This window comes from Neofelis nebulosa, chromosome 18 (genome assembly GCF_028018385.1).
Source record: "Neofelis nebulosa isolate mNeoNeb1 chromosome 18, mNeoNeb1.pri, whole genome shotgun sequence".
Classification (NCBI taxonomy): domain Eukaryota; kingdom Metazoa; phylum Chordata; class Mammalia; order Carnivora; family Felidae; genus Neofelis; species Neofelis nebulosa.
In genome coordinates this window covers 4,827,299-4,846,691 of record NC_080799.1, presented here as the reverse complement: position 1 = coordinate 4,846,691, position 19,393 = coordinate 4,827,299, and the positions used below count along the sequence as shown (strand labels likewise).

The 19,393-nt window shown below is 46.4% G+C and overlaps 2 protein-coding genes across 4 annotated transcripts in view; both read right to left on the bottom strand.

The window, feature by feature from the left end:
- Window positions 1–18,850, bottom strand: part of CYTH3 (cytohesin 3) — a 181,092-nt gene extending 162,242 nt beyond the window's left edge. The window contains exon 1 of the mRNA XM_058711087.1: window positions 18,762–18,850. The gene's annotated coding sequence lies outside the window, so the exon portion shown is untranslated. The remainder of the gene's footprint in view (window positions 1–18,761) is intronic.
- LOC131501248 (small integral membrane protein 10-like protein 2A) overlaps window positions 1–19,098 on the bottom strand; it is a 69,604-nt gene extending 50,506 nt beyond the window's left edge. For 2 of the 3 annotated variants that reach the window (XM_058711095.1, XM_058711096.1), the window contains exon 1: window positions 18,762–19,098. In XM_058711095.1, coding sequence (XP_058567078.1) covers window positions 18,762–18,947 — 186 coding nt within the window. In that variant the 5' untranslated portion in view covers window positions 18,948–19,098. Of the gene's footprint in view, window position 1; window positions 805–18,761 lie in introns of those variants that run through there. The other variant, XM_058711097.1, reaches the window with a different exon arrangement.
- Window positions 19,099–19,393: the final 295 nt, after the last annotated feature.

Sequence of the window (19,393 nt, the reverse complement as noted above, 5' to 3'; positions counted from 1 at the left end):
TGGCGTTGTCTGCAGATCGGCTGAGGGACTTCGTACACGTGAGAGCGTTTTCTTGTATTCTGTTTGCTCTGAAAACGCGGGCTTTGAACGGCCAAGGAGAACACATTCTGTCTCATCACTCAGGAGTACTTCGGGGCGTGCGCGCAGCAGTGTAGACCGGACGAGATGCAGGCAAGACGGTTCTGACTCGGAGCCTCGCCCCTCTAGAAGAGCACTTGACGGGTCCTCCTCAGAAACCCCCACTTCTGACCGTTTCTGAAGGCACGGCAGTCCTGGCCCCCAAGGCTCTCCTTTGTGGCACCATCCTCTCTGGCTGTCGCTGGCCCCGGGCCCTCCTCCCGGCCAGCCCCTCGCCAGAGCTCCCCCACCCCAACACGACACCCCAGCACAATGCTCTCCCGCAGGAGCACAGGACAGATCCACAGTCTTGCTCTGGGCCGCCGCGGGAGCTGAACTTCTTAATGATTCTTTCAAACACGGAAGAGCTTTGCTGCCACTGTGAAGCGAGAGGCTGACCTCACTCAGAGCATTTTTCACTTCCGTTGACAACTCCTCATTTTGTGAAGTTCCATCTACGTCATCCACGGGCGTGTGCATCCGGGAGGACGGGCAAGGGCTCTCCCCCTGTGCTCCTTCAAGTCCACACGGCAACTCGTCTGAGTCCCCTCCTGCCCCCTTCACCTTCCCGGGGCAGGTGCCCAGAGCCCCCACTCTGTCCCTCATGCTGCGTGTTTTCCGGTGTGGTAGCCTGATGACCTGCCTTTGTCAGTCAGCAGAAGGCCTTCAATGGATCTCAATGTGAACCTGGAAAAGATAACCAAATTAACGTATTATTAGGAAGACAGAGTCTTAAAAGAGCCTACACACATCAGGTGGTTTCCTGACAAATATGAAGATCTCTTGAGCTGTCTCTGGTACCAAGGATTCCTACGTTTTGATAGAAAACAGGATGGGGGCGCCTGGGCAGCTCAGTCAGTTGAGCGTCTGACTTCAGCTCAGGTCATGATCCCACGGTTGGTGGATTCGAGACCCACGTCAGGCTCTGTGCTGACAGCTCAGAGCCTGGAGCCTGCATCGAATTCTGTCTCCCTTTCTCTCTCTGTCCCTCCGCTGCTCGCTCTCTCTCTCTCTCTCTCTCTCTCTCTCAAAAATAAGTAAAACATTAAAAAGAAAAAAAACAGGATGACAACTTACCAATTAGAGATCATAACAAAAAGAACAATATTAAAAAACAAACCAAAAAAAACAGTACTTTATTAATGCAGTGTTTCCTAAAAATACTTACTTAAAAATAAGAAAAAGATACACTCTTAGGCTTTGTACTTTTCAGAGCTATTTAGTTATTTCTGTAGGTTCAATAAAAATTTGTCCTCTCTCTAATCAGAATATAATTAAGTGATTCAATTACACAAACCACAGCCTTACCTGATGTGTGTCCTATTTGAGAATGATTCTCAGTGACTCAGGCATGACAAGCCACTTTTAAGGAATCAAGGTCAACTTTATTTATGGATCTCATGTCTACAAAGCCCTCTCAGGAAAAGCCAGCGTGGAGGGGTCCTGGCATACAACATCACGGCCTCAAGGTGGTAAGGAACAGCTGGCAGGTCAGGAACCGCAGCAAATTTTGGAGCCTTGGTAAGAGAATAATTTACCCAACTTTATACGTACTACAGGTAAAAATAAGGAGGAGAAAGTTTCTTGGGCTTAGGCATCTGACTGTGGCTCAAGGCATGATCTCATGGTTTGTAAGTTCAAGTCCCCCATAGGGTGAACTCAAGTCCTGCTTCAGGTAAAAAAACACAAGACACAAAAACAAGAAAACAAACCACTAGGTTTGTGAACACTAGCCCCATTGGTGTAAAAACGCAAGTCCCACTTCAAGTGAGCCCTGCTTCTCTCTCTCTCTGCCCCTTGTGGAATTCTCTCTCTCTCTGCCCCTCGCTCACTTGAACCCTTTCAAATAACAAACAAACAAACAAACACCCAATCTTAGATTCTGCATGAAAACTTCAGGACAGAAGTTGATTTGTGACCTCAGTGTTGTTCAAGAGCAAACTCAAGGTGGCCCATATGGTTAACACTCTTGCTGCACCTGCAACCCTAATGGGACCAGCCTTTTTCTGTTACCAAGAACAATATTTCTTTGACATCATTATGCTCCAAATGGGAAAGAGGTCAGGAAAGACTGTGAAAGGCCATGAAATAGACCCGATGACAGGGTGCCCTGTCCAGTGCATCCTTAAGGTTATCTAAGTTTACGGGGCCCTACTACTTTCTCTGAGCTGCTTCACAAACTCTGTAAGTTATAGAAAATATGAGAAGGCAGGTGTGAGAAGGCAATTTTTTTTTTTTTTTAGAGACAGACAGCATGCAAGCGGCAGAGGGGGCAAAGGGGGGGGGGGGGGGAGAGAGAGAATCCTAAGCAGGCCCCATGCTCAGTGCAGAGCCTGACATGGGGCTCAATCCCACAACCCTACGATCATGACCTGAACTGAAACCAAAAGTTGGACCTTCAATCGACTGGGCCACCCAGGCGCCCTGGCAAATTATTTCTTATCCAAAGAAATAAACGTTTTGTCCAGAGGAATGCAAATGATTATTCCCCTGTTGATACAGACAAATTTTACATCCACTTGTAACTTCATTGTGGCATTCCTGATAACGTATGTTTTGTCTAAATTCTCCTTTAAAATTTTTTTTAACGTTTATCTATTTTGGGGGCAAGACTGCATACACAAGTGGGGGAGGGGCGAAGAGAAAGGGGGACAGAGGATCTGAAGCAGACTCTGTGCTGACAGCAGAGACCCCGATGAGGGGTTCAAACCCACAAACCATGAGATCATGACCCGAGCCAATATCAAGAGTCAGACGTTCAACCAACTGAGCCACCCAGGCACCCCTAAATTCTTCTTTAAACTGATCATAACATCTCAATAGTTCCCTCATTAACGAGTTAAAAAAAAATGTTGACCTGGGTTCCTTTAAAAAACAACCATAGGGGCGCCTGGATGGCTCAGTCGGTTGAGCGTCCGACTTCAGCTCAGGTCACGATTTCGCGGTCCGTGAGTTCGAGCCCCGCGTCGGGCTCTGGGCTGATGGCTCAGAGCCTGGAGCTTGCTTCCGATTCTGTGTCTCCCTCTCTCTCTGCCCCTCCCCCATTCATGCTCTGTCTCTCTCTGTCCCCAAAATAAATAAACGTTAAAAAACAACCATAACCCCAGAGCATCAATACATGTAAAATAAAGAAATACATAAATTGTATTTAATAATTTTTCTAAGAGACTAGCCTAAGGAGCATCGATCTAACAAAAATGCACAACTCTGTTGGGAAAAGGAGGGATGCAAAAGTGAGGCATGAGGCAGAAGCCCGTGAAAGAGCTGACACTCATCTCCCCCAGTAAGACAAAGACAAAGCCTAAGAGTGAAGAGTCCAGAAGCAAAAACACAATGTAATTCCAAGACAGAGAAACACGCACCAGGAGAACCAGCTGTAGCTGAAAGGCTTGGCACCGGGGACAGAGAAATGGGAGGCAGAAAGCTGCAGTTTCTTGAACTAGGGGAACTAGGAGACTCCTCTAAGCTAGAGGAGTGTGTGTGTTACATTTTTTGAAAAGTTAAAGAGGGTACACTGGGAAGGAAATAAACAGGTATTACTGGAGGCTGAAGCAGGAGCAGAGAGCTAAGGGATGGGGCCATGGAGCCAACAGGGGCTCACGAGAGGCAGTGGCCACAGTTCAGGGAGCATGGCCTCCATCAGCAGGTGATGGAAAGCCACTGAGGGATCTTCTTGGGCTGGATGTGCATTTCAGATTAATCACTTGGCTGCAGTGTGGCGGCTAGACTGGACAAGAATCACGTTAGACCAATTAGGAGGTTATTCCAATAGTGCAGGGAAAGAAGTGAAGCTGTGAGGGAAGGGGAGAGATGGAGTATTTTCCCAGTTGGTGGCTGACAGGTGGCAGAAAGAGAGACAACCATAGGTTTCTCTGACCTTCGATTCTGGGTAACGAAGGTGTCATTAACAGAGAATGTAAAGGAGCAGAAGGTCGGGAGGAGCATCAAACAGCTCAGATGGGGACACAAAGAGGTTGACTATGGGAACTGGGCAAGCAACTGGATTATTTTTTTTTTTTTTAATTTTTTTTTTTTCAACGTTTTTTTTTATTTATTTTTGGGACAGAGAGAGACAGAGCATGAACGGGGGAGGGGCAGAGAGAGAGGGAGACACAGAATCGGAAACAGGCTCCAGGCTCCGAGCCATCAGCCCAGAGCCTGACGCGGGGCTCGAACTCACGGACCGCGAGATCGTGACCTGGCTGAAGTCGGACGCTTAACCGACTGCGCCACCCAGGCGCCCCAAGCAACTGGATTATTAATCAAGTCGTGAGCTCAAGAGTGATGTCAGAACTGAGGATCTAATTCTGAAGTCTCCAGCTCCGGGGAGGTAGATAAAATGATGGCCCTGGTAAAACACGTCCAAAGAGAAGACAGAAAGATCACAGGGTACAGAAGGCCGGGTCCGACCAAGATGTAGCACGGGGCCCACCAGAGCCACCAAGGAGGAAGGCACAAAGCACCTTGAGAAACTCATGGTCATAGACACCAACGGCACTGAGTGCTTCAAAAAGAGGGTGGTTAGTCATGTTTCTTACACAAACAACTTAGCTCCAAGTAAACACTAAACTTCATACAGTCTTCTAGTCTAGCAGTTGCTAAATGGAGTGATCCCACCTCAACGAACAGAGGAGAAAATACCAGATGATCTGTGTTTAGTTCATTTTATCTCATTGCCCTTTTAACTTTTTCCATGTTTTACAATATATACCATATTTTGGTAGAGCAAAATGTACAGTTCATAAATAAGTACATACATCTCTATTTGTAGGGCATGCTCAAAACTTTTTACCAATAGGGGCGCCTGGGTGGCTCAGTCGGTTGGGTGTCCGACTTCGGCCCAGGTCATAATCTCACAGTTCGTGAGTTTGAGCCCCGCGTCGGGCTCCGTACTGACAGCTTGGAGCCTGGAGCCTGCTTCGGATTCTATGTCTTCCTCTCTCTCTGCCCCTCCCCAGCTCATGCTCTCACTCTGTCTCTGTCAAAAATAGATAAACTAGGGGCACCTGGGTGGCTCAGTCGGTTAAGCGTCCGACTTCGGCTCAGGTCATGATCTTGCGGTCCGTGAGTTCGAGTCCCGCGTCAGGCTCTGTGCTGACAGCTCAGAGCCTGGAGCCTGTTTCAGATTCTGTGTCGCCCTGTCTCTGGCCCTCCCCCATTCATGCTCTGTCTCTGTCTCAAATATAAACGTTAAAAAAATAAATAAATAAAAATAACTAAAAAAAAAAAAAACCCAACTTTTTACCAATAGAAATGTGACCATTTCTGTACAGACCTGATAAAAATGTATTTGAACAGTATAAAGTAATACACAGATGTAAAATACACTTTTTTTTAACTGACCTAACATTATATTAGTTTCAGGTGTATGACATGATTCAATATTTGCAAATATTACAAAATGATCACCACAAGTCAACATCCATCACCACACATAATCACAATTCTTTTCCTGTGATAAGAACTTTTAAGAGGTGCAATCTTTTAAGTATGGATTCTGGGGACAATTCAAAACCAATACAGCTGACCCTTGAACAACACCGGTTTGAAATGCACAGGTCTTTTTCAATAAATATAGTTCTATAAAATTTATTTTCTATAAAATTTATTTTATAGTTCAGTTATAGTTATAGTGCAGTTCTATAAAATTTATTTTCTCTTCCTGAAGATAACGTTTTCTTTCCTCTAGCTTACTTTTTGTGAGAATACAGTATATGATACAAAATACATGTTAATCAACTATGTTATTGGAAGGTTAGGGTTGGGGGGGGAGGGGGGGGAGTCAAATGTATATGTGGATCTTCACCTGCACAGCAGTCAGCATTCCTAACCCCCCACACTGTTCAAGGGTGAAATGTACTTTCAAAGTTCACCACCTCAAAATCTCATCAGCTTCCCTGGCCAGTTCTTTCAAAGTAACTTTGCAAAGCACATGCTTTCAAACCTTCCATTTACTTTACTGATTTGAAATGTACTAAAAAAATTCTTAAGAAAAAAACACGTCATTTAACAGGGGCCAACTCTCAGGAAAATTAGTTCTAACCATTTTTAGTATGTCCTTGTACTAGAACTTAGTGCCGTTCAGAAAGATGAAGGTTTTCCAGAATTGTGTTAAAATACTTAGCTGAGGTACCACTAAAATAATCACATATTTATTAATGCTACAACAGGTTTTTTTAGTTTATTTATTTATTTTGAGAGAGCATGCACTCGAGAGGGGTGGGGAGAGCAGAGAACAAAGGATAGAGAATCCCAAGCAGGCTCTGCACTGTCAGCACAAGCCTGATCCCATGAACCTTGAGATCATGACCTCAGCGAAAATCAAGAGTCAAACACTCAACCAACTGAGCCACTCAGGCACCCCTAGAATTCTTTTTTTTTTTTTTTAAGTTTCTTTATTTTTTTTAGTAATCTCTACACCCAGCATGTGGCTCGAACTCCCAACCCCAAGGATCAAGAGTCGCATGCTCTTCTGACTGAGCCAGCCAGATGCCCCGATAGAATAAACTGTTCACTGAAGATCTACTTCTTTAGTAAATTCAGTAATTACATATTTAATCTCTTTACAAAAGTACTTCAGGTCCAGGAAAACATTTTGGCTCTGATTCCTCAACTAGCTAACTCTTCTGATATTAGACACACACATTACTTATATTTTGAGAGCCAGAAATAACTTTCAAATAACTTCTAAGCATGTAGTCATTTATGAAACATTGTTTTATTGAAGTAGTTAGATGAGTTTCAAGTGTCCAACAAAGTGACCTGACAATTCTATGCATCATGCTCTGCCCTGCAAGGGTGGCCACCATCTGTCACCATACAACACTATCACAGCACCACTGACTATATCCTCTATGCTGTACCTTCCGTGCCCGTGACTTAATCGCTCCGTAACTAGAGGCCTGTGCTTCTGTCCCCCTTCACCCATTTTTCCCATCTCTCCGACCCCCTCCCCTTTGGCAACCATCAGTCTGTTCTCTGTATTTATGGGTCTGTTTCTGCTTTCGTGTATTCATTTGTTTTGTTTTTTAGATTCCACATATAAGTGAAATCACATGGTATTTGTATTTGTGAAATATTTTTTGTAACTTATTCTCACTACGTACATTATGTTGTACCCAATAAAGTACACAATTATACAGTTAACTGTCCTTGTCCCTAGAAATCTCATTTCCACTCCCCAATAATAAGCAACATAAACTGTGGCAAACAAACTTATCCCCCAAAATGTTGACCATCAGAATGAAGGAAGGAGTCTATTTTGAAGTTCAAGACAGTATGATTCAGGAAAAATCAAGCGCGATACTGGAAGTAAATTCTTGAATGTACTCCCTCACCCCACATCCCCCCACAAAAAGATGACAAAGGTTGAAAATGGAACCACAAGACCAGAGGGGTGATGTGCACAGGGCAACAGGATTATCTGGGTATGCCCATGATCTCCAGTCCAGGCACGAGAAATCATCTTCCACCAAAATCCTTGCCTGCTGGACGCAGCTGACCCGCTGCATGACAATAGGCCTGACCCAATTAGGCAGCTGCTGCCCTCTTGGACTGCTGTCACCTTACCTTCTCTAACCTGAGCTATTAATGGCCTCAGGGACCTGACAGTCTGGATACACTGCTCCGTAAACTAAAAATATCCTGGCCTCTATGCTGCTGAAAGCCAGCTGGCAAGGCTATTCCCAAAGGGGGCTGGCGAGAAGACAGCTCAACAGCAGGGTTGGGACAATGGGCTTGGATTGGCGTCCTGCCTTACAATGGCTCACAAACACGCTCCAGGCCCATCCTGGCCTCGCCCGGCTTCCAGACGTGAACATTCGCAGACCTTAACATCGCTGCGCTCGTGACTAAAACCATCAGACTGAGCAAGTGGCCGACACACATTCCTCAAATTGCTACCCAGCTTACGGGCACCAGGCTGGCTCAGTCAGAAGCGCGTGCAACTCCTGATCTTGGGGTCGTGACTTCAAGCCCCATGGTGGACATGCAGATTACTTAAGGAAATAAAAACTAAAATCTAGGGGCACCTGGGTGGCTCAGTTGGTTAAGCGTCCGACTCTTGACTTCAGCTCAAGTCATGATCTCAGGGTTCGTGAGTTCGAGCCCCACACGGGGCTCTGCGCTGACAGGGCAAATCCTGCTTGGGATTCTCTCCCTTCCTCTCTCTCTGCTCCTCCCCTTTTCGCACACGCTCTCTCTCTCACACACACAATAAATAAACTTTAAAAACTAAAAGTTTAAAAAAGTAAAAATTAAAAATTGCTACCCTGCTTAGAGGATGAGAAACGGAACAACTCAGTCATGTCCACATTAAGCTGAATCATAACCACAGGAAGCACGGCGAGTGCAGAGTTCCTGTCACCAATCACTCAGCACATCCCGACCATACCTGCCCTTAAGAGCCAACTGTGCAGCTCTCACTAGCCACCGCCCTGTGTCGTCCTCCTCTCACCCGGACCAAAGGCACACTCACACGTCCGAGGGCCAGGCTGTGTCCCGGCTCGGGGGCCTCAGACAGTCCTCTGTCCTCACGGTGCTGTGAGGACTCAATGTGTGAAAGCACCTGGCGTCCCCTCTGACCGGCCTCACATACACAGCTGCTGTCAGCACCACCGTCGACACTGTTTTAGAGGATGAACAATAACAACGCGGCTGAGGGGTTCTGTAAAGCAGGACATACAGCACTGCCCACTGATGGCACCGTGTTAAGTGGCCTCAACACACACCAGTGCGTTTCCGTGGAGGGGTAGAAGCCCAGACCCGGCTGCGGTGGCCGACCAGCGAACGGGGAGCACCCGGAGGTACCCCCTGCATCGCCGGAGGAAGCAGAGTATGAGAAACCCCAGGGGAGGGCAAGTTGGGTGTTTAACTTGAAAAATTATTCACAAGGGCATAAAACCTTTCCTCCGGGATTCTACTCCTACGATTTTCTGCTACAGATTCAACGTGTAAGTGTTCACTGAGCCCCGACACTGAGCAGGACTGTTCTAGGTGCTGGTGTTAGGACAAACAGGGCTCTTCTCGAAGCTTACACACACACAAGTTAACATACACGCAAGGACAAAAATGTCATTCACACCAAGTTTTGATGGCAGTGCAGTTTGGATCCATATCACAATATATATACATATTTACCAGAATAAAATAGGGCTGAATTCCTCATAACCTAAGAGTCGGGAAGGCCTTCTGATTAGGACAAACCCAAAGGTCAGAAAAGATTATTAAATTTAACTACATAAAAATAAATTTCAGGGGTGCATGGCTGGCTCAGTCATTGAGAACATGTAACTCTTGATCTAAGGGTTGTGAGTTCAAGCTCCACGCTGGACTTAGGTAAGGAGGAAGGTAGGGAGGAAGGTAGGGAGGAAGGTAGGGAGGAAGGGAGGAAGGGAGGAAGGGAGGAAGGAAGGAAGGAAGGAAGGAAGGAAGAAACAAGATTAAAAAATAAATTTCAGTATGTCAAACACACACCATAAAGGCAAATAGCTAAAACAAAAACAAACAAACAAAAAAACCTTTTCAACAAGGCTCTAAGAAATTGAGACCACCACCAAAACCCAACAGAAAAATGGGCCAAGAACATGGGTAGTTCACAGAAACATGATTGAGTCTCTCTCACACACCATGTCTTTTAAGGAAGGTGTGTTGGCTCAAACACCAAAATACACCACACGGCAAGGGCCTCCCAGTATCTCCCCTGCTGATGAGGTGCCTCGGCCCGTTTCCCTCCAGCATTCCCAAGAGTCTCCCTCCTTCCGCCCTCAACTGTGGTGTGCAGGAGTGACCCTTGTGAAATGGTTCAAAACAGGATTATTGTTATACAATAACTCCTAGCTAATATCCAAGAGAAATGAAAACATGTCCACACAAACCCTGTACGTGAATGTTCCCAAGGAGCATGACTCGTAACAGCCCAAAAGTGAAAACAGCCTGGATGTCCAACTGATGGGACAGAAAAGACCAGACCAGGCTAAGGAAGTGTCACTGATTGGAGGAGACACAGCAACTAAATGCAACGTGGGGTTCTGGAACAGAAAAAGGACGTAGCAGGAAAAACTGGTGATATCCAAATAGTATCGGACTGATGTTCATTTCTCAGTTTTGAGAACTGTGCCACGGTACAGTCATCCCCCCAACATTAGAAGGTGGGCAAAGGGTCTATGGGAGCCCTTGGCACTCTTTTCACAACTTTTCTCCAAGTCCGATCATTTCAGAGTAAAAGTTAAAAAGCAAAACAGTGATCCAGTCTGAGATTTTTTAAAAAACGCCCCAGGGTGGGGTGAGGAGCCGAAGATGGTGTAGGCCTGAGGAAAAACATAAAACAAGATGAGCAAAGAGCAGAGCTTTACTGAAGACGGGTGATGGAGACATGCATATATAGCTACTCTATTTCTGTGTATATCTGAATGTTCCAATAAAGCTTTTTTTAAAAAAAATGGTCCTTTAAAAAAGTAAATCACATTAAGTCACATCTCAGCGAACCATCTCCCATTTCACGCAGAGTACAAGCCAAAGTTCTTGTAAAGGCAGGAGCCACCGCCCTATAATCCCCTCTCCCCAGTTTGTTATCGTGATCACAGAACAACAGAATTAAGAAGAGACACTCAGAGGGGCATCTGGCTGGTTCAGTCAGAAGAGCATGTTACTCTTGATCTCTGGGTCATGAGTTCAAGCCCCATGTGGGGTGCAAAGATCACTTAAATAACAAACTTAAAAAGAAAAAAATAAACTTTTATGACAACTTAACATTGACACGATATCCAAGGATGTGATCATTTTTCTAGCAATCACTTTAAAAATTATAAAATATACATTAAATTTATCATTTTAACCACTTCCAAGAGTAGTTCAGTGGCATGGAGGACATCCACACTGTTGTGAAACCATGACAACCATCCGCTTCCCGAACTTTTTCATCTTCCCAAACTGAAAATCTGTCTCCATTAGACAATTCCCCATTCCTCCCTCCCACCAACCCCTGGCAAATGCCATTCTACTTTCTGTCCCTAGGAATTTGACTTCGCTAGAGACCTCATGTAAGTGTCCTTTTGTGTCTGACATTTCATTTAATAATAATGGCTCAAGGTTCATCCAACTTATAGCAGGTATCAGAACTTTATTCCCTTTGAAAGCTGAATAATATTCCATTGTACAGACACAATCTGGTTTATCCACTCATCTGTGATGGACACTTGGGTTACGTCTACCTTTTGGCTCCTGTGAGTAGTGCTGCTGTGAACCATGGAGTACAGGTGTCTAAGTCCTTGCTTTCAAATCTTCTGGGTACATCCACAAAAGTGGAATTTGCATCATATAGTGATTCTATGTTGAACTTTTTGAGGAACCACCAAGCTTTCCCACAGCAACTGCACCAGTTTACATTCCTACCAACAGTGCACTAGGGTTCTAATTTCTCCACATCTTAGCCAGTATTTGTTTTTTTCCTTTTTAAAATTTTATTATAGCCATCCTAATGGATGTTAAGTGGTACTCTCATTGTGGTTTTGATGTGCATTCCCCTAAAGACTAATTTTCCCCCCAGCATTGGCTTTCACTGCCTCCCTGGCAGAGAGGAGGCATCCTGAGGGGGTGAGGGGGGCGGGGCGCGGCTGGGACAGGGAAGTATTTCTCAGTCTGTGAGGACTGTGACTCATATGTGTACCTGGGGCCATGAGTGGAGGCTCTTGGAAGCTTGGCGTGGGGGTTCCCAAGTCTGGGTTGGGAAACTCTGCCAGTAAGAAATGAGCGGTCCCTCACCCATCAGGTCTGTGATGGCCTCTGGGGTAGGAATGGTTCAAAGGGGCTGCAGGTGTCTCAGAGAGAGAAGCTGACCCCACCCCACCACCACCACCCCCACCCCCTGCAGGGCCAGGGCAAGGAACAGGGCATGGCCAACGGGGCCATCACTTTTCTTATCAGATAAATATGATTTGCATCTTCTCCCATCTGTAAGTTGTCCTTTTCACGCTTGATAGTGTCCTTTCACAAACAAAATTTGAAGTTTAATCTTAAAGGAGTCCAATTTATCTACTTTTTCTTTTGTTGCCTGTGCTTTGAGGAAGACTTTCCCCTATGTTTTCTTCTAAGAGCTCTTCAGGGGGTGCCTGGGTGGCTTAGCGGATTAAGCATCCAACTTTGGCTCAGGTCATGATCTCGAAGTTCATGAGTTTGAGCCCTGCATCTGGCTCTGCGCTGACAATGTGGAGCCTGGAGCCTACTCCGGATTCTGTGTGTGTCTCTCTCTCAAAAATAAACATTAAGAGCTTTTCAGTTTTAGCTTATGTGTTTAGGTCTTTGATCCATTTTCAGTGAATTTTTTGTTTTTCCCAACGGTTTTTTTTTTTTTTTTTTTTTGGGGGGGGACAGAGAGAGACAGAGCATGAACGGGGGAGGGGCAGAGAGAGAGGGAGACACAGAATCGGAAGCAGGCTCCAGGCTCCGAGCCATCAGCCCAGAGCCTGACGCGGGGCTCGAACTCACGGACTGCAAGATTGTGACCTGGCTGAAGTCGGACGCTTAACCGACTGCACCACCCAGGCGCCCCCAGTGAATTTTTATATACAGACTAAGGTAAGAGTTCAACTTCATTCTTTTCCATGGGAAAGCAATTCATTTTTATTGGTCTTTACAAAGCTATCAGAAGGTACTATGGTCTGAATGTTTGTATCCCCCCCAAGATTCATATGCTGAAACCCTAACCCCCAAAGATGATAGTATTAGGAGGCGAAACCTCTGGGAAGTGTGTAGGTCATGAAAGGAGAGCCTTCATGAATGGGATCAGTGTTCTTACAAAGTGGCCCCAGAGAGAACCCCAGGCCTGACCAGGAGAGGACAAGCGAGAAGACACAGGCTTATGAGCCAGGAGGGGTCTCACAAGGGCATGGCCATGCTGGTGCCTTGGTCTCGGACTTCTGGGTGTCCAAAACTGGGAGAAATAAATGGTTGTTGTTTGTAAGCCACGCTGTCTGTAGAGGCAAAGAAACACTGGTCCTTCTCCACAGGTCATTTGAGAAGCAATGCTCAGGCTCCCTCCTGACTTGGGGCCGCTCCTCCAAGTTTGCCACTGACCAACACATTTATGAAAAAATGGGGTCTTATTTGTTTGTTTTTGAGAGAGAGAGAGAGAGAGAGAGAGCGAGCACATGCGCACACATATGAGGGAGAGCCAGAGCCCAAAGAGGGGAGGGGCAGAGAAAGAGAGAGAGGGAAAGAATCTCAAGCAGGCTCCATGCCCGGTGTGGAAACCGACAGGGGGCTCAATCTCACGACCCTGGGATCATAACCTGAGATGAAACCAAGAGTAGAGGCTCAACTGGGTGTTACATGTAAGTGATGAATCACTGAATTCTACTCCTGAAACCCTTATTACACTATATGTTAACTTGAATTTAAATAAAATTAAAAAAACAAAAGAGAGAGAGAGTCTCAACCAACTGGGCCACCAGGCATCCTGAAAAAAATGCTTTAACTTTTTTTTTAAGTTTATTTATTTATTTTGAGAGAAAGAGAGATAAACCATGTGAGCAGGGGAAGGACAGAGAGAGTCCCAAGCAGGCTCCACACTGTCAGTCTAGAGCCCGATGTGGGGCTTGAACTCACAAACCATGAGATTATGACCCGAGCCGAAATCAAGAGTCAGATGTTCAACTGACTGAGCCACCTAGGCGTCCCGAAAAAATGGTTTTTACCTTACTTTTCTTCACTTTATATGTGGTTGGTATCTTTTAACATTAGTACATACAGATCTAAGACATACACTTTAATATCTGCTTGAACTGTTACAGGACTTTGTGTGAGACTTAAAAATAACTTGATTCAAGGATACAGGTTTTCAATATACTGTTTTTTCAATGTATTCAATGTACAACCTATTTTATATAGGTTTCAAAGTTTTTTAAACCTACTTCAACCTATTTACATAGGTTACAAATTTTTCAAAAGTTTATAAGAAACAGACCATGATTCAAGCATTCATTTGAATTGCATAGTATTTTTGTTTCCTGCATGTTTGGTATTTCTCATCTCAAGGTATATAGTTGTTCCTTATTTCAGGAGCTGGAACAAATTCCTAACTGAGTTGATGATTTTGACTTGGCCTCTTAAGATTTCACAAAGCTTTTAAGTTTATACAACGTTTTCTTAATATTCTATCATTTCCTACCAATCAAGCAACAGAATAAGGTTCCTTTCAAGCTGCACTTGACCCTGCAAGGAAGATCCTGGGATCTTTACTTTTTTAAATTGTTCAGACACAAAATCATCTAGTCAGAGTCAAAGCCGAAGTCCTTTCAATGCCCCTAAACCTCTCTGTCCAAGTCTCCTGGCACCTGCTTCACACACCAGCCTCCTGCTGTTCTAGAACACACGGGGCTTGCACCAGCTGTAGGGCCTTCTCTGCCCCACAAGAGTATACAAGATACTCTTCTAACCTAGACATCTCCCTGTCTCCACGGCTAAAGCCCTCACTGCCTTCAAGGTTTTGCTCAAATGCCACCTAATCAATGAAACCCACCCCTCTATTTAGAACAGGAACCAGCTCCCCCACCCCACCTACACTCCACACTCCAGAATTTTTACCTGATTGGAATAAATGAGTACAGATTTTCAAGTGATAGGCAAACAGGAAAACACGGAGCTGTGGATTTAGAAAGTTCATCAGAAGGGAGACTACGACAGAGCAATTAGGAGCAGCCCAGGAGAGGGGCCGCACAGAGAGGAGCCAGAGGAAGCTTCCCTGGGCTTGCTCAGCACAGGGCAACGTGGCTGACGTGAAGGAAGACCATGATATTGCTCAGTGTGACAGCTGTCATCCACCTTCACCGGATCTTTTCTCTCACCTTTTTGAGGCCTTTTTAATGGTTCTAAGAATCTGGCGACCAGGGCCTAAGATACTCAATTCTTCCCATGGGCAGCAGAACTGCAAAGTTGGAGGCATAACTTGTTACGAAGGTTCTCAGCACAACCTATCATCTTGCTTTTACTACATTTAGTGTTCCGGATGGATTCTTAATTTTCCACAGCCTTGTATTTCAGATTCTGTATAAATAAGCAGGATGCTAAGGACTCTAGCAGATTAAGGCTTGCTTGCAAATAATATTTTAAAATCATAACCCTTCTCAGTTTACAAAACCCTTTTGCATCTATTTAATCATCTTTCACGTCAAACAGATGTCAACCTCCTGAGAATGTATCGCTGCCCCACAAACAAATGATGTGGGGGTCCTAAGTAACCAAGTGGGAATTAGCATCCTTTACTCCAGCGCCCCTGTAACGGAGAGGATGGGTACAGGGTGTTCTGAGTAAAAAGGCGTCAATGACCTGCGGCTGTCCTCTTGCTCAGATTCTATTTCCCACGGCACTTCCCTTTACAAGAGGCTGGAATCATTAAACCCTTAAATCAGGTAAGTTAGTAATTGTCCACAAATGAACAGAAACTCTAAACCTACAGGGGCATTTAAAGCAGCAGCTGTGGGGCGCCTGGCTCAGTCGGGGGCCCAACTTCAACTCAGCTCATGGTCTCACGGTTGGGGGTTTGAGACCTACACTGGGCTCTGTGTTGACAGCTCAGTGCCTGGAACCTGCTTCGGATAATGTGTCTCCCTCTCTTCCTTCCCCCTCCCCCACTCATGGCCGGTCGGTCTCTCTCTCAAAAATAAATGTTAAAAAAATAAATAAAATAAAGCAGCAGATGTGACTATCACAGGAAAAAAAAAGTTCCCCCACCTCCACCGTCTCCCCCTCAGCATGTGCTGGCTGCTGCAGCACTTGATCAAGCCCAGGAGCAAACCTAAAATCCTCACGCAGTTCTCAGTGGACCCGGTGACCACTTTGTGCCTCCCTCGCCCCCACTCACTCCTGAACTGAACAAGCCCACACTCTAATCCCACAGCTCAGCTCCCGGAATTCTCTACCGCCACGCTGCACGTGGACTATTAACTGGTACCAAATCACCCATTCTGGGCTTTGGGGACTGGTGCATGTTGAGCTCTTGTGAGTGCCCAAACCACTCCAAATAAAGCTCCCTTCCCTCCTCTTATATGCATCTACCCTCAATCCTAACAGTGCAGATTCCTTGTTATGAAATTTGTACTTGAGTAACAGTTCCAGAGATTCTCAAACAACTACCAACCAGTGAGATTTGGAAACCCTAAGCATGATGTTAGAAATGGAATCCTTTAAGAAAAAAAGAAATGCTGGGGCGCCTGGGTGGCTCAGTCGGTTAAGCGTCCGACTTCGGCTCAGGTCATGATCTCACGACTTGTGAGTTCGAGCCCCATGTTGGGCTCTGTGCTGACAGCTCAGAGCCTGGAGCCTATTTCAGATTCTGTGTCTCCCCCTCTCTCTCTGACCCTCCCCCGTTCATGGTCTGTCTCTCTCTGTCTCAAAAGTAAATAAACGTTAAAAAAAAAATTTAAAAAAAAATTTTTTTTTAAAGAAAAAAAGAAATGCTATTTAGAAATGGAATTCTTTATTTCTTACTACTTAAACAGGCAAGCCTTCAATACCCTTGCAAAGAAGAGAGCAAGTGCAAAATCATACAGATAGGATGATCACACAAGTCCTCTCTGAAATCAGAGCTGAAGTGTAAAACTGTATCAGCATTCAAAGAACCAAAGGAAGAACAGCCTGTGCAAATGGCCAGGAGCAGAAGAGTACGAAGAGTACGGAAGACTGTGAGAGAGAATAGTAAACAAGGAGAAACTCAAGTGAGAAGTTAAGAGAAGTAGGCAAAAGCCAGATCTGCAGGATAAAAATGCATGAACTACATTGTGCACCATGAGAAGTTTTGTTCTGTTGTTTTGTGGGAAATGGCATCTATGTTTAAAAAAAAAAAACCAAAACAACAACAACAAAAAAAAAACGACTTGTCTACTGCCTGGTGAAAAATAGATGGTCCAGGTGAGTGATTATGGTACTTTGGACTAGGGGGTGGTCATAAATAGGTAACTGGACATAAGACAAAGGTGATTTTTATTATTTTAGAGAGAATCAGAGTGTGAGTGGGGATGAAGAGGGGAGAGAGAGAGAGACAGAGAGAGAGAGAGAATCTTAAGCAGGCTCCATGCTTAGCATGGAGCCTGACATGGGGCTCAATCCCACGACCCTGGGATCATGACCTGAGCCAAAATCAAGAGTTGGATGCTCAACCGACTGAGCCACTCAGGCGCCCCTTTCTAATATTTACTATTTTTTTATTTTTTTAAGTTCTTGTAATTGTATATATAACTGCAAAGCATTAATGCAGTTCTAGACTAAAGGTTCCAAAGCAGGAACTTGGGGGTCAAATATAGCCTGAAGCCATGTTTTGTTTTGGCCAAAGTTTACTTTTTTTAAACTTGAGCTAATCTGGTATCAAAAAATCACTATTTCCAATTTCTCTTGGAAATCACTAGATCTGGCAAACAACAGTTGGCTGGTGGCAACTGGCTAGAGCACAGGCTTTCTGGTTTACCCCAGTCCCCACACCCAGCACACTTGACTCGTTCATACCACCTGCTGGAAAGATCTTCCGGTCTGGTACCTTAGTTTAAGGATGCCACAAGCCCTCATTCACATAAAAATATCCCAATTTGGATCTTGAAGTAGATATGCAGGTTCATCTCATCTCACCTCAACACAATTTTGATCAAGAACTGGTTTTAAGTAGCCTACCATCACCAGTGATAGGCACCCAGAACCTAAAGGTCCAGGCACAGAGATAATTCCATTCTGATAGAACCAAACCAGGGTGAGGAACAACACCCACACGGTCTCAACGCGCCTGGTCCTACCACTCAGGCTTCCTCATTTTGCACACCAGGAAGCAACACAAGTACTGTCAGACTGTAAACTCCAGGAGGGCAGGAACCTGTGCCTCCTCCATCAAAGCCTGAGCCAGGCACCCCAAGCCGTGTAAACGGAATCCAACAGGAGTTTGGTATTTAGCCATCTATGACACACCTGTAAAGGAATACTTCTCAATCTGACAACTTTCCATCCCACTAGCAAAAAAACATCGCTAATTCAAGGGATGTAAAACTGTCATTTATAGCAAAAGTGATCTCCAGGGTTCCGACTGTGTGTCTACCATTTCACATCCGAGTAGTTTTGGGACTCTGAAACGTTTTGCGTCTCTGCCTCTTCCACTTAATAATGTTCCCTCTTCACCCTCACCCCACCTCCACTCCGACCAGGAGAAAGAAAATACACGTATCAAAACATCAACTAATCCTTTTAAGTTTCACAAACAATCTTCTGAAAAGCTTTGTCAAGTTCGGTAACTAGCAGACTCAACCACAACCCCATCTCGCAAACCTAACCTTTTGCAACCTTCTGGGCACAATTTCCTCTCCCGGGCCTTTACACCGGTGCCAGCATCCACCATCCCCGCGGACCCCACGCCCCAGCTGTAGGCCCTCAGCCAGGGCAAGCCGCTCCACCCCGCCCGCAGCCTCCTTTGCAGAGGGAACAACAATAACCTCCGAGGATTTTTCTCCCGTGGGGTGCAGGAGAAATGCACGGTGGTTGGCGTACACTCAGCATCCAGCTTGGCAGCTCCTGTCAGCATCCTCGCCGTCCGGGGCGGGGAGGGGAGGGCGGCCCGGGCGGTCCCGCGCTCGGGAGGGTCACGGGAGGGGACCAGGCGAGCGCGGCTCACTCACCTGCAGGCGGACGTTGAGCATCATGGAAGCCACGATGTAGAGGTAGGGGAAGTTGATGCGCAGCCGCCAGGCCAGGTCGAAGAAGATGAGCAGCGTGCGGGTCAGCCCCTTGCAAAAGACCCCATAGGAGCGGGCGGCGGCCGAGCGCGAGAGGCGGACAGCCAGGCCCGACAGAGCCGCCGCCATATAGACCGGCGCCCGCCGCCCGCCCGCCGCGCACCGACCGGCCGCAGACTCGGGCCGCCCGGCGCTCCGAAGTCCGCCCGCCCTCTCGGCGCCGCGTCGCCCCCGGGCCTCCGCCCGGGCCGCTGGGCCGCGCTCGGCGCGCTGAGGGAGCGAGGGAGGCGGCGGCGACGCCAGGGGCGGGCGGGCGGCGGGGAGCGGAGTCCACGCGTCACACTCGGGGAAGCTCCTTCGCGAGCCGCCGCCTGGTCCCAGCCGGGCCGCGCGGCCTGACGTCACAATGCCCGCGCCGCGCCTGCGCACCTCTGCCCCGCCCCCTACCCCGCCCCTTGTCACCTTCCGCAGGTGAGACGCGCATGCGTGGGCCAGGAGCGGCTGGATGCTCCGCCAGAGAGGCTGAAGCGTTGTCTCCGTCTGCCCCCTAAAGGTAAGTAGGAAAATTAAAATAC